Source organism: Misgurnus anguillicaudatus, chromosome 2 (assembly GCF_027580225.2).
Source record: "Misgurnus anguillicaudatus chromosome 2, ASM2758022v2, whole genome shotgun sequence".
Lineage (NCBI taxonomy): Eukaryota > Metazoa > Chordata > Actinopteri > Cypriniformes > Cobitidae > Misgurnus > Misgurnus anguillicaudatus.
In genome coordinates this window covers 13,956,553-13,971,932 of record NC_073338.2, presented here as the reverse complement: position 1 = coordinate 13,971,932, position 15,380 = coordinate 13,956,553, and the positions used below count along the sequence as shown (strand labels likewise).

The window sequence follows — 15,380 nt, the reverse complement described above, 5'->3', positions numbered from 1 at the left end:
AGAATTAACAGTAAACAAGTCAACGGGTGGGTCAATATACTCGTCAGTGAATAGTAGATCTCTAAAAGATTTAAAGGTCTGCACGTAAGTGTGCATTTCAATTAAGGCATCTGAGATCACAGGATCTTCCCATCACTAAACAGGATTCGTGAAAGCATGGCTCTAGAAATAAAATGTCTGATTTTGCATTGATAGCCATACCGGATTGAGAAACCTGTTAGTGATCAGTCACGATTAGCGTTTGTCTGATACAAACATCCAGCTTTGTTAAACGCAAGGATGTACGTTTTCGCACAATCATCAGCTGTGTATCTACAATGTACAAAAACTTGAAAGGAAAAACTTTAAATACATTTACAATGATTATCAAAAGCATGAATTGTGTGCAAGTTAACAAATCTATACGACATTTTACCATCTTATGTGGTGATTGAGGTAAAACCCACAAGAATGAAGTTGGGTGAATCTCGCAATAACCGTCAAGTACATGTAAAGTTTCATTTGGAGATAAAGATATATACATTTTGAATTAAATAAAGGAAGCCCTTTTTTAGATTGTTTAAAGGGATAGTTCACCCAAAAATGAACATTCTCCCATCATGTTGGTACAAACCTGTATCCATTACCTTTTATCGATAAACACGAAGGAAGACACCCTGAGGAATGCCTGCAACCAAATCGATCATGAGCCCCATTCACTTCCACAGTAGGAAAATGGAATACTATGATATTGAATGGGGCCCATGAATGGTTTGGCTACAAACATTCCCCAAAACATCCTCCTCCGTGTTCACCAGAACAAAGAAATGTACACAGGTTTGTACAAATATGGGAGAATTTTCAATTTTGGGTGAACTATCCCTTTAATTTGGTTTGCATCGTTTTGGGATAAAATAACCCAGCATTTTTTGAGTGTAATGAAAATCAGGACACACATTAAAAAGATCTGTATAATCATGACAATTTGGGACAATAATAATAAATCTTAATGCTAAGAAAAGTCTTCCTTTTCTTTATGCAAAATATATATATTCATCTTTAATTTGGGGAGCCACTAATTCACCTAGTGACTGGAAACAAGTGCAAGCAAGTTTCCAAGCACACAAAAAGCAAAGCTTGGGAGTGAATCTATCATCTTATTTATTTCTACACCAGCTGTTAAGGGCGTACCATACACCTCCGTCAAGCACAGGACAAAAATGCAGCTTGATGTGCATGGAGACGCACACTGACCCCGCCCTCAAGGCAGGAGGCCACGCCTAACAACAATCATCCTTATGAATAATGCATAATGGCTTTTACAGCATATTGTCAAAACGTCCTAATAAAAATATAAATATCTTGTCAGTACAAAAATATCAGACAAAATCCGTTACAAAAAGAATATACATTTCTCTGTAAAATAGTTTTGTGAAAAAACTAGAGTTGGAGCTGAAGAGTGGTGTTTGTGGAGCAGCTTGGCTTTGGGTTTAGGGTTTGATGGGGGTCACAGCGCTGTCCCGTCTCCCCGCTTTCTACTTTGGTCTCGTTTAATCTTCCTTCGCTCTGGAAGCGTCCATCTCAACCTGGACCGGCGTGTCTAATTCTGTCCGGCACTTTTTTGTCGGCCTGTCGGGAGACTGGCAGTCCTGCTGGCGTTTCACAGAGCCGTTAGTGTCCACGTTAAGAGCGTCTGTAAGTTTACAGCCATTAGAGTCCGGATGATCTGTGGGTACGCTGTCCGCTCCGTTCGAATGAAGGGACTCGCTCTTCATCTCGTTCATACTGCTTAGTGTTTGTGTGGATTCTGCACTGGAGCTATGACTGTTGAGTCCTTCATTAGAAACCAGACAACCAAAATAAATAACACAAAGTGAACTGAAATCATTGATTTGCAGCATTATGTACTGTACCGTTGTGACCGCTGGTATCCTCTCGCTCTGATTGGCTGGTGCTGCTACTAGAAGGGGCAGGTAAGGGCGTGGTTGCTCGACTGGATGTAGTGCTTTCTGTCTCATCAAGCAGTCTGTCCATGTAATCCCTGCCAGAGAGCACAAGACACACGGTTACAGTAGAGAAATGGGAGAACCGGGGCGAAAGTAACAAAGCGATTTTTTCAGAGATTACATTTGCATTCCAAACTATGACAGCATCTTTAGCACACAAACTCTTGACAGAGCTGACAAATATCGCATTATTTTGTCACAGTAGGTTCCGAAAGCTGTTTTAATCCATGCTAAGTAAATTCCTAAAGCGGTAATTTTTTTCTTATAAAGCGTTTTGTTTCTGCTTTTGTGTGTTATAGTACTGATCAGTACAGGTTATTTAGTACTCAAAAACATCCTGAAGTTTGCTTTCTCAGAGTTTTTCAAAATAAAAGTAAATCGAGTTTAAATGTTAGGAGTTCATGTCGGGACGAAAGTAACACTTGTTACATTTGTCCCGCTGCTAATACTCTTGCATTATATTGGAAATTGGTATTATTCTCATTTGGTTTCATAAAATTTTTATAGTGTACATATTTTTGTAAAAAAAAAAATATTTTCAACAATTCAAGTTTGTACTGTCGGTTTTCTTTTGAAACATTTAATGAAACTGAAATTTAAAATGAAAATGTAATTCGTTATTTTTTGCAAAGATAAACGACAAAATATGTTTGCACTTATGCTGCGTTTACAAGAGCCGCGGTAGAGGCATCAAGCGTGAGTGTTTTTAATGTAAAGTCAATGTGAAGACGCATTGATGTGCGTCTAGAGGTCTCGCGGCGCGAATGATGCGTTTAGCACGGTGCTGTATACACGTTTTGCCTCATTCGCACGTCTACTTCACGCGAATTGAGTGTCTGTGCGGTACACGCAAATGGTGCTTTTTGTGCATTTTACGTTTGATGCGAATTTGCGGCTGACGCCCGAGTTGAAAAATGTGAACTTTGGCGGATTTTCGTGCCGCGGAGTCACTCATTTAACATGAAGGAACGCTTGATATTGTCCGTGAGCAGTTATCCAGAGCTATACGACACAAGTTCTTATTTCTATAGAGACAGGAATAAAAAGGAGCTCGCTTGGAAGAGTGTCAGTGAGGACATCGGGCAACCTGGTAAGTTGTAAATACACATTTCACTTTTGAGTCACGTGATGTTTATCGACCCGCGCCGTTTATTTTCTCCATATAGTAAGGTGACCAAATACAAACCGGTAACTCTCGATAAATGCACAATCAACATCAGCCATCTTAAAAAACAGACAACCACATAGCACTTGTCCCTCCCACAAGAAGCGGATTTTGCCTCTGACGCGCATCAAATGCTTGCTATTTCCACGCGTCTACTTCACTGTAGACATGCGAATGCAATTCAAACTGTTCAAGCAGCAAACTAGGTGTAGTAGACGCCTCAAACGCGGTTGGTGTAAACGCAGCATAACATATAAACAAAGTCATAGTACTGTATATTTGATAAAAATAAGTCATTTTACATTTGTATAGAATTCCACCTGGTATTGATGGACCACACTTGTGAGTTATTGACCAACACCAAAATATATCTCTGTCTAAAACATTATCTTTTAAGATTACGCTTTTCTGAAAAATTGTACTTTCGCCCCTGCTCTCCCCTACATATACCATGCCAATAAATGAAGAGCTCAGATCCAAACCTTTTAAGTGCACTTGACATTTTATATCAGGCTCTTATGTTTAGGTTCAGTAATTTTACTTTATTGGCAAATGTCACTTTAGTCATTTCACAGGTATTTAACAATTTGTCTTTCGCTGCAAAACCCTCTTAAAGGGGTCAAATTATGAGATTTTTTTAAAGATGTAAAAATATCTTTGGAGTGCACGTGTGAAGTTTAAGCTCAAAATACCCCACAGATAATTTATTATAGCTACTTTGTAGGTATAAGCAAAAATGTGCTGTTTTTGGGTGTGTCCTTTAAAATGCAAATGAGCTGATGAAATTCAAACACTGATCGCCATAATGGTGGTTTGTTGAAATTAAAACTTAATTGTACTCAATTATTTCTATCTTTGCACTAAATTGCAGTGGCGTGGTTGAAGAGTGCAGATTAAGGGGCGGGTTTTATTGTAATAAGACTCGCTACCTACTAGGGGTGGGAATCTTTGGTCACTTCACGATCCGATTCTATGATTAACGTTTTGATTCCAAAACGATTCTTTAAATACGTTGTTGGTAATTAATTATTCTGCAGTGAAAATAAATGAACTTTACGTTTTAAGCAAAAATTATGTCCTGAGGGCGGGATTAAGTGGATTCAAAAGTATCTGATGAACGTATAATATGTGCCGCGAACATTCGGTTAACATCATCATCTCATTTTTGACTGAGGTGGCATTTAGTAGGGCTGTAACGATAAATCGCGTGTCCCGACCTGTCTAAAATCGATTCTGAATCGCAAGGCTGCGATTCTGTGTTTCATGCACAGCTTGTGCGTGTACTATTGCGTTTTGGTCAGTAAGAAGTCCTTATCGATCTAAAATCATTATGAGTCGGAGTCGTTTATAACGGGCATTTAAAAAAACAACACTCTTTAAACAAAAACATTCAAAATATTCTTTATTATCATGAAAATACCTGAAACAATTTGAATAACAGCGATATAAATATTCTTTTAGACATTTCCTGGAATAGCGTTTGTAATGCTACTTCTTCTGTGGCACAATTGGAGTTTCTGCACGAGAGCGCCCTCTGGCTTTTGGATGTGGCAGCAATTCACCGTAATTCATTCAAATTCATTCATTGAGAAAACGCGCATTTTCATGATTAATCGTTCCAGCATTTAGTGGCTTTTGCATCTGAGCTTTTCAAATTTAAAATTCAACAATTCTCTTTTGTCAAACATAAAATGTTTTGTGATGCACCAATCCAGCCTACTAAGGTTTTAATAATAAACAGAGGCACTTACGTCACTCCGGGGTGAAGGTTGTATTTCCTTTTACCAAGTCTAGTTTGTTGTGCAAAGAAATCGTACCGCTCAGACTTCTTCCACATGTAATAAAAAGCCACACAGTCCCCGACTGACCGCGTTCTGACCTGAAAGAGTTTGAAAATAGCAAATAAAAGATGTTTACATTCCCCTTATCTAGCAGTTATTTAGAGGTATCATAGGCATGTTTATAAACTCCACGATTAAAGAGTTTTTTTAATGAAAAAAAGTACATTCTAGTAGCCGTACCTTGTTGGCCTGGATGAAATGAAAGTCTTTTCCATACGCTTTTAAGCCTTGTTCAAAACTCCTGCATTCTTCCTCTGTCCATACAGACAGTTCCTCTGTAGAAAAGACCAATCATATACATCTTATTCTGTCCCATATACATCAAATCTATATGAGCGAACAAACAATACACATACATGGACATCACTTTTTTTTTGTTTGCACAATAATACTTAATTCTGTGTAACTGAAACCTGTTGTACACAAATGTGGACAATTACACTGCTTCATGTTAAAAAAAATTGTTTAATGCTTCTTAGGATGTTAAAGGTCTACTGTGTAGATTTTAACAGCATTTAGGTGTGATATTGCGAATTGCAACCAACGGCTCAGTCCACAGTTCACTATTCTTTTTCGTAACGCATAGTGAAGCTACGGTAGCCGCCACAGGACAAAAATTTCTGTCAAGAGATCCTCCTAAAAGTTACACAATGTACCTTTAAGTAATGAGAGATGACATTTAGGTTTAATGATGAAATGCCATCATAACGTATTGTTGTTCTTTATGAAGAAGAGATGTGTAATGACAGTAATACGCACAACCGGCGCAACGTCATAGAATGCCTCTGAACAGGTTCACGCCCACTTTTGGGGGAAAACAGACTAGACGTTCCATTGACTTCCATTCAAAATAGCGGGAACAAAGCAACGCTCGTACACAGCCGGCAGGCGTAAATAACTTATGAAATCACTCAGATTAAACATGTTGAGTAATTATCTGTCCACCCTGCCTGCCATAGAGCGCGAAAGATACATTAACATATTTAATTTGGTCAATATAAGAACATGTCTCTTTCATTCTCCCAGCATCAAATTTGTGTAACAACGCTCCCTATTGGCCAGAGGTGTCTTACCCGGACATTTTACTCGTACCTCATCGAGTCAACAGGGAAGCAAGTGAATGATTTTACTTCGTATTTGAAAGTTACTTCGTATTTATTTATTATGTCTTTATATTTAGAGTAATGAGTGCACTTTTCCGTCCAGCCATACGACTAACTGGCTTAGCGATATTTCCAGCAATCACTGGATGGCGTTGTTACACAAATTTGACGCTGTGAGAATGAAAGGGACATGTTTTTATATTGACCAAATTAAATGTGTTAATGTACCTTTCGCGCTCTGTGGCAGGCAGGATGGACAGATAAATACTCAACGTGTTTAATCTGAGTGATTTCATAAGTTATTTACGCCTGCCGGCTGTGTAAAAATGTTGCTTTGTTCCGCTATTTTGAATGGAAGCCAATGGAAGGGCTGCTTTTCTGTCAACCAAAAAGGGGCGGTGACGAAATTTACAGTCAAGTTCGGATGTGCCGGTAGTCCGTATGGAGATAAATGACATAATACTGACTTCTCACCTCTGGCTGCTTTAACGTTGAATCTCAATCTTCGTAAAGCTTCTGCAGTGTCAAAGTTGCACTTTACCAGCTCATATAAAGCCTGTGGGCAGAAAACACTGTTTGTATTGTGTATTAAGGTGTTTTTAAATTAAGGAATCTCAAAGATGCATTTAAGTCTGGGATTAGGATAAACCCTGTCCAGGAAACCGCCCCATAATGTATTACAGAATCACTGAGACGAGAGGCAGGTCTTGAATACCTGCTCATTGTCTTTGATGTGGGATCCTTCAGGAATAGCATCTACTCCCGTCTCTTCTCCCGTCCGTCGGCAAGCTTCTGTGAGAAACTCCATCACGATGTGTTCAGGGAGGATCTCAGGATTCCACAGCAGCTGGTCGTCGTTTTCATACACTGTGAACGATAGAGTTCAAGATTCAGAACACTGAACATGTGTATCATGTTGTCTCGAAAACATCTGAACAAATGTTGCTAAAACATTAATCTTATACAAATACCGTTTAACACTTTAACACCGCAGTTCTGAAATGTAAAAAAAATGTATATGTGTTTTAGATGTAAAATAAATAACATCATGGTACGACTGGTAGGAATTTCATTGGTTTAGTGTGTACCAAAAAATCAGAAAATGTTAGTCATAGTTTTTGCCATTAAATCAGAATTTAGCAGTTCTGATTAACAGTTTATCACCAATCTATTAAAACCCACGACTTAAAACCGTTTCGAAAGATTCATGTAAGAATTGGTTCATACAAGTCATGCGTTTGTTAATCTCAGCACACTGATCACACCGTGTTTGTTTTCGCGTGCAACCCGTGAGACCAAAACAACATAAAGATGTATTGTATTAATTTTAGCATGCCCCCCCTCCAAAAATGTTTATAGTAGTAAAACTATATCAAGATATTATAGGATATAAAAAAGCACCCACAATATTGTTTTGACTGAAGTCGTACTGTTGTCAAAGTTGTCACTGTTTATTCCATAGGGTTCCCACACCTTATTAACTTCAAATTCAAGGACTTTCCAGGTCCAATACCCTCAAATTCAAGGACTACATTTCAAGTGAGAGCAAGGTTACATCGTGTGACATTTATATATACATTGTTACAGTTCCCTTTCGAGGGAACTCGCGCTGCGTCACTGTGGTGACACTTTGGGGATGCTTACAGGGGTAAGTGTGTCTGAATGTGTATATCAAATTCAACCAATGGTGAGGCTTAACGACAAAGACAGGGTGACGCGGGAGCCAGGAAGTATATCGCTATCTGAAATATTGCCAAAGACGACATTACAGGGGCGCAGAAAGTATGGCAAGGGAGACGCAGCGTCTCGTTCCCTTCTCAGGGAACAACAGTTACATATGTTTTCATGTGTCATACACAGATATGCACAAAAGCATTTTGGTATGAATCAACATTCGCATACAGAATATATAAACATTTAAAGCGAACAGTTTAGCACTAGTTTTTAACCCTGGAGAACCCAAATTTGACACGTGGGTTCTCCAGGGTTAAAAAGTCTAGAATTTTTATGATATTATCCTACACTACACAGGGAATAATATGGATTTTTTTCCAGAGAACTTCTTGCATAAAATAGATTCAAGCACTTTCCATGACCTGTATCTATGTATGTATATTTTCAAAAACGCCCCAGGGCCTTGAATTCCCCCCCCCCCCAGAATCACAAACTTTCAAGAATTTCAAGGACCCGTGGGAACACATACGGGCAGTTTCCCGGACAAGGTTTAGATTAAGCCAGGACTAGGTTTTTGTTATATTAGAACATTTAAGTAGTTTTTACAACCAGACCTTACAAAAACACTACTGACATGTATGATATGTCAGTGAAAGCTGCTTTCAGTTATTTTCACTTTTTCCAAGTTTAAGTGTTCTCACTGTCCTCATAGCTTCTATCAACCTAGAAAATGTGTAAAAGATTAACCCACTAACTTTTGGTAAACCATTCACTGCAAGCATGTGAAAAATAGGTAATTGAAATTTGGCTCCCATTGTGATGTCAGAAGGGGATAATACCGCCCTTTAATCCAACCACGGCACTGCCATTTAGTGCAGAGATCAGCTCATTTGCATTTAAAAGAACACACCCAGATACTGCACATTTTTGATCACGCTCACAAAGTGTCAATGTTAACACATTATAATAAATTATCTATATGATATTTTGAGCTAAAACATCACATACGTACTCTGGGTACACCAAAGATTTACTTGACATCTTAAAAAAGTCTTGTGAAATGTCCCCTTTTCAGACAACTCAAAGTCTTGACTTAAGCCCTGTCCAGGAAACCACCCCTTAGTGTTTTTATCCAATCTTTACAGGTAAAGGGTACCTTTCTCGTTCTCTTTGTATTTGCACAGTCCAGACGGTGTTTCGGCCTGATACATGGACCCAACCATGATCTCCTGTTGAGAACACACACACATCAAACATTACATCCTAGCTTACACAGAGAAGATGTGAAGAAGGGTTATGATGATAAAATAGTGTAACAGTCTTTACTTTCTTCCAGTCCTCAGAGGGAATATAGTCTTCATCCTCCTCTGATTCCTCATCTACTTCATTATCTTAACAGCAATTCAACAAGTCATCTTTTAACAACAGATGTCTTAGCACAAATAACATTTTATATAAATTAACAACATAAAGCACATGATGATTTTGGGGGCTTTCATGCGGGCAAAACAGGGCACAGTTCACATGTTAGATTAAGCAGGAGTCCCTTACTCTGAAAGTAACTGCGGTTCTGAGAACGTATGAGTTCAGATGTGTTACAGGCTTTTACTGCACATGTTCGACCATCAGCGGAGTGACTCTTATCTGCCAGACCCTTGGAGATCTTCCCTCCACCACCTTCCTACAAAAAATATGCAAAACACACATACGTCAAGCCGTCTGGATCTGATATTAACATGTAGATAATAGAGAGAAAACCTTGTTACTGATTATGGTTTCAGGCAATAATGGATCATCAATATGGAAATCTTTGATTTTTACCATTTTGGAATCCATTCAGCTGATCTCCGGGTCTGGCGCTAGCACTTTTAGCATAGCTTAGCATAATACATTGAATCTGATTAGACCATTAGCATCATGCTAAAAAATAACCAAAGTGTTTCGATATTTTTCCTATTTAAAACTTAGTCCAAAAATAGTTGGTTACTTTCAATAGCAGGGGACTATTTTCGGCCACAGAGTAATATCACTTCCCCTGCTGCAGTCATGTTACAGCAGCAAAGTCCCTGATTATTACGCCAGTTTGAGAGTATAGTTCATAGCCATATCTGCCTAGAAAATCACAACTTTAAATTTTCCGTCAGTCTTAGTACACCATGTAACTACAGAAGAGTCAAGTTTTAAATAGGAAAAATATCAAAACTCTTTGGTTATTTTTTAGCGTGATGCTAATGGTCTAATCAGATTCAATGGATTGTGCTAAGCTATGCTAAAAGTGCTAGCACCAGACCAGAGATCAGCTGAATGGATTCCAAAACGGTAAGAATCAAATGTTTAACACTAGGGGAGCTGGAAAATGAGCATATTTTCAAAAAAAAAGAGTGTCCCTTTAACATCAAAGTTCCTCATTGGACAAACCTTGTTCTTCTTTAGTTCTTCAGTGCTTCTGCTGCTCTCATCGTTATCTATGTCCTCTCCTTCATCATCATCGTCTTCATCTCCATCTCCATCCACATCCTCCTCCTCATCTTCCTCCTCCTCTTCATCCTCTGGCGACCCGCTGCCACCATATCTATAGAGGTTCAGAAGCTCCTGGATGGGCATTTCCCCCTCCTGCAGTTCACAGACATTAGTCATATATTGTGCGTTAACATCATTATCCAGTTTTTGAATCAAGTCCTGTCAAGACCGAGATAAGTCGAAATACATGAAATACAAAGAGAACATGACCTGCATTTTAGTCAACTTAATCTTTAAAAAATTACTTCTGGAAAAATGACACTACGGACAGATTTTACTGACAAAAAGTGTCCTGACAGTGCGTTCACACCAGAAGTGAATGAAATTAATAAATCGTGCTATTTACGCGGAGTAGGACGCTTGCACATTTTGAGTTAACTCGTTTCATTCGCACATGACATTTGCATTATTCGCGTGTAAAATTCAGATGCGAATATGTCAATTTGCAGGCTTCAGCTAGCTTGTAGTCATATATATATATATATATATATATATATATATATATATATATATATATATATATATATATATATATATATATATATATACATTCTATAAATGTACGAAGATGTGTCATACAGCTACAAGGATTTTGTCCTCCTTCTTGTTTTTGTATTTCTGCCTCCGCTCGCTACATCGTAATTACATCACTACTAGAGCAAGCTCCTGATTGGTTAACGCTGTGCGAATATCTGGCAAAGTTCAGATTTTTCAACTCGCACATTGTGCCCAAAACGCACAATTTGTGCAGCACCATTCACGCTGCAGGATGTTTATTGTGTCTTTGCATTGACTTAACATGTAAATCACTCGCGCTTAATGCTTTATTCGCTTCTGGTGTGAACGCAATACTAGACATCAGACATTTTGTGTCAGTTACAATTTTCAGAAAAAGCTGTCATCATTTATGTGACTGTTTACATTTCTCAACTTCAGCTGTCACCGTAAAGCGATACAATCATGCTCAGAGACAGTTTAAGGCAATCTTGCCTATGTGCTATGTAACTCGACACTTCATTTCAATGGCCTGCTATCTTCTGCATCTGATGTCAGTATCAGAGTGGCAGTCTAAACATTATCACCGAATAAAGATCATCTGTGGCACACTTTCAAACCTTTTCAAGTTCTTCTATCTCATTGCTAAAGTTAGCATCTCCTTCAGGCAGCTCCTCATCTTCAGGGGTCTGATCATCCTCATATTCTGGTAACAACATCTCCGCTGAGGGCTCAAAGTCAACGTTATCTGACCCAACCGAAACTCCTAAAAAGACAGGAAAAAACCCACAATGCAATCAGTGTACAGCAGTGGTTCTCAAACTGGGGGCCGGGGCCCCCAGGGGGGCCGCGAGATGGTGCAAGGGGGGCCCCAGTTTTATGACATTTTATTAAAAACATTCATTTATCATGAATTCTGTGTAATTAAACCTAAAAAAAAATAAGGCTACTAACCAACAGCACTCCTTTGTATAACCTAATATGTTTTGTTTAATTAAAATGTTACATTTTAGAACAGTTTTTGTCATAAATTTTCTTTGGGGGGGCCGTGAAGGAATGCACCGTGCACAAGGGGGGCCCGCATGCGGGAAAAGTTTGAGAACCACTGGTGTACAGTGTGAACATGCAAGAAATTTTGGGACAATAATAGTCATCATCACATGTACCAATCATTATCAATTTCGATTGATTGATATTAAAGGTCACTTCTTTCTGATCCCGTTTTTTAAACCCTAGTTAGTGTGTAATGTTGCTATTAGAGCATAATAATATGTGTATGATAAAGCTCATAGTTCACTGCACGGCGATGTATTTTCTTTAACAGAATTCGCCTTTCAAAGCCTACAGCGAACGGCCGGTTTGGATTATAGCCCTCTACTTCCTGCTTTAATGACAGTTTTTTGACTAAACTCCACCCACAGGAATACGTCAGTCGCCAGCTATAAGCTCAAACGGCTCTGCTAAGCTGCTATCGAATCACAACACACTAAACAAACTACACAATCAGAACTAAATGCATATTTCTGAAGGAGGGACTTCATAGCACAAGGACGACATCTGCCCGTTTTGAGGACAGTGAAAACAGCGCTATACAGATAAGTAAATTGTGTGAAAAATACCACGTTATTTTACACGTGAAATATGAACACATGTTATATTGCACACAGTAAACACAATCAAAGCTTCAAAAACAAAAAAAGAACGGGACCTTGAAGTCAGTATTGCATATGAAGAGTTTGGTTCCAAAATGCAATAAATCCATTTTGATTGATTTCTGTAAAAACATGTTTTCTATACCAAGAAAGTAAAATGTTTTGGTCCTTCTCGATTTCGTTGGCTTCGCGTAAAATAATGGAAAGTTTTTCATAAGATCCCCTGGGGTCAATGTGTTAGCATGACAGATGCTTGATGCTGTGTGGGAAACAAGCAACTAGCATTTTCCGTCTCCCGAGTGCCTCTCGCGTAAATTATTATATGTTAATGGCTTACGTTTCTTTCCTGTCACAGAAAACCATTAAAGGTTTATCAATGCCATTAAAGTATTATTTTGATTTTGTTTGTTTGTTGATCAGGAAGTACAAAGTAGGTGAGGAAAACTAAGATTGTGGAATGGTGCGCTGTGATTTTTTTGAGCAGATTTATTGCATTCTGCAGAAAAGGAGGAATGGCGTTTATTGCGTTTTGGGAAAAAAGGGAGAAAAGATGACAGAATAACACAGCTGATATTGTATTTTGCTTAAAATTAAGAATTTACCTTTAAATACTGACCTGATACAATACTGATTTTGGCAGTAACTCATTGTTTGTTTTAAATTGCGTTTATTGCGTTTTATCTGACAATCTTTTAATTTTGTTTTGCATGTCCTCTTTTTATAAGATTTAGATTTCTTTGTAGTAATTTATCGCAAAGGAGTTATGTGGCAAAAATATAACCCGTTAAAAAGACTCTTTTTGCATACAAGTGTGCATACAAATGCATTAACCCTGTTAACTACTTAAAAGTTATATATTTAAGCAAGTTTATACAAATACTAATATATTATAATGATAAAAAATACAATTATTAGCCTATACAAATTTCATTTCTAATTTATATGGATTCTTTTATCAAAGTATTGTACATTTACATTTATTTATATATTTAGCAGACACTTTTATCCAAAGTGACTCTGATATGAGAGAGCATTTTGTCTTAAGAGCCAACATTGAGCAAAGTGCACAAAGTTATGTTTGAAGACAGGATAAAATATTTTTAAATAAAATACATGCCCATCTAAATTAAACGTCATCATGACAAGAGCTAGTTTTTTCATTGTGTTCAATAGCATCAGTTGCAGTTCTTATTCCCTCGTAGGTTTATCTCAGGGCTACAAATGTTCATAGTATGCATCTCATAATTGTTATATTGAACTCTCTTCCAGATGAAACACATAAAAACTAGATACATTTCATAAGATGCATTGGTTATTATAAAGCGAACAGTTTTTTAGGAACTATCTAACCAACTCCTATTAGTAAGTCCCTATTTTTCCCATACGATGGTATGATGACTACATTTAATTGTTGCATTAAAGGCTAGTTATTGTTTCTAGTGTAACTTATTTCATCTTTAGATAAAATCCTTAAGTTTGTTTTTTATAAATCTGCCATTAACAAAAATATCAGCTATGATTTTTGGATACAAAGTATAAACATCTGTTTTACCAAGACAGGTAAAGTAGGTTAACTGTCTTACCTGGGCTTGAACTCCCCAAGGAGGGCTGTAAAACAATTAAAGACATAAATTGAATCATTCACACCGATTTACATGATCATATGTTGTTTACCTGACTGAAAATTACCTGATAATCATGAAACAAATGGATCAGTAATGTATTTCATTATAAGGGTGTTCAGTTGTGTAACCCCTGAAGTCAATATGAAGGAAAGTTTTTTCAGAGCAAGTTACATTTTGGTAAAAGCTTATGAAGACAAAAATATATTTTTAATAAAATGCACAAATGAATCATACACAAAGATACCAGAAACATCTAAAAAAAAACTTTATCATTTTGTTTCTTACGAACTAAATATCTACCGTAATATTAAACTGTACAACATGCCAATGTTGAAGATTTCCTGGTAAACGATGAATCAGAGATGCTGTGTGTGTTTATGTGTGTATGCGAGAGTGGAAGTTAACTGATATGCAGTTTTGCTTAGCATTCATTAGAAACATCTGTATAAAATTCAGCATAAAATATAGATGGGATTTAAAATAATAATCCGTAAAATCATGATTTAGCGATAATAATCAGCACAAACGTCAGTGCTTGTGTAAATATTATAAAGATAGTTAATGTGAATAAAATTATAAGAGGAGTATCTGGCTAACTGAGGGCGAGCTAGCTGCTATTAACTTTGCAGAAATAAAATTTCAAAGAATTTCACGCGTCTAACCGCCTAAAATACCGCACAACTTAATATAAAATATATACGAACAACTTATTTTTTTAAAAACACTGTACAAAAATAGTTTTTTATATAACTGCAAAAATATGTTATTTATTTGAAAGAAAATAATGAATTTCCTTCTCACCTCCGCCATATTTACAGCGCTGCTGAGGGTCAGCGGAATGTGGGCGGAGTTAGCGGAAGTTCCCGGATGATCCAACCTCAGCCTCTCTCTCTCTCTCTCTCTCTCTCTCTCTCTCTCTCTCTCTCTCTCTCTCTCTCTCTCTCTCTCTCTCTCTCTCTCTCTACAATATAAAGTCTAAACTTTGCGCAGTTATATTGATCCAAGCTAGTGATACGACTATCCTGTGATTATATTTTGGAAATAATTACTGAACTTTGTTCATTATTAAACTTATAATATAAGCATCCTGATTTATTTTTTCTGAAGTATAATACACTCTACCGTGATTTTACAAGTTAAATTTAAACTAGCTGTTTTAATTTAAATTAGTTCAAAACCAGTTAATGTTCATTCTTTTACCATGCAGTTTGTATATTAATAATGTATCACAATAGACAGATACATTGTTTTCATTAAAGAATTTATTCTCATATATTGACATTATTTGAATGTTACTATTTTACACATTCTAAATATGAT

At 37.2% G+C, this 15,380-nt stretch overlaps 1 protein-coding gene across 3 annotated transcripts; it reads right to left on the bottom strand.

The window, feature by feature from the left end:
• Positions 1-1,116: 1,116 nt before the first annotated feature.
• Positions 1,117-14,981, bottom strand: mier1b (mesoderm induction early response 1b, transcriptional regulator). Of its 3 annotated transcripts, none has more exons than XM_055201510.2 (14): positions 14,862-14,905; positions 14,125-14,190; positions 14,019-14,043; positions 11,404-11,549; positions 10,187-10,381; positions 9,320-9,449; positions 9,095-9,159; positions 8,925-8,997; positions 6,810-6,961; positions 6,569-6,650; positions 5,172-5,266; positions 4,902-5,029; positions 1,893-2,020; positions 1,117-1,813 (listed from the first exon to the last, which is right to left on the bottom strand). In XM_055201510.2, exons 4-14 carry the CDS (start codon positions 11,500-11,502, stop codon positions 1,530-1,532), a joined length of 1,431 nt encoding a protein of 476 aa, XP_055057485.2. In that variant the 5' UTR covers positions 11,503-11,549; positions 14,019-14,043; positions 14,125-14,190; positions 14,862-14,905; the 3' UTR covers positions 1,117-1,529. The 3 variants fall into 3 exon arrangements, with proteins under 3 accessions (XP_055057485.2, XP_055057486.2, XP_055057484.2); XM_055201511.2 differs by lacking the exon at positions 14,862-14,905 and adding an exon at positions 14,361-14,746; XM_055201509.2 differs by lacking the exon at positions 14,125-14,190 and having other exon boundaries at positions 14,862-14,981.
• Positions 14,982-15,380: the final 399 nt, after the last annotated feature.

Coding starts and splice junctions, on each gene's coding strand:
- mier1b (XM_055201509.2), bottom strand. Junction 9,450..10,186: donor AAGAACTAAAGAAGAACAAG/GTTTGTCCAATG, acceptor TATTTTTTGTAG/GAAGGTGGTGGAGGGAAGAT. Junction 8,998..9,094: donor CCTCTGAGGACTGGAAGAAA/GTAAAGACTGTT, acceptor TGTTCTCAACAG/GAGATCATGGTTGGGTCCAT.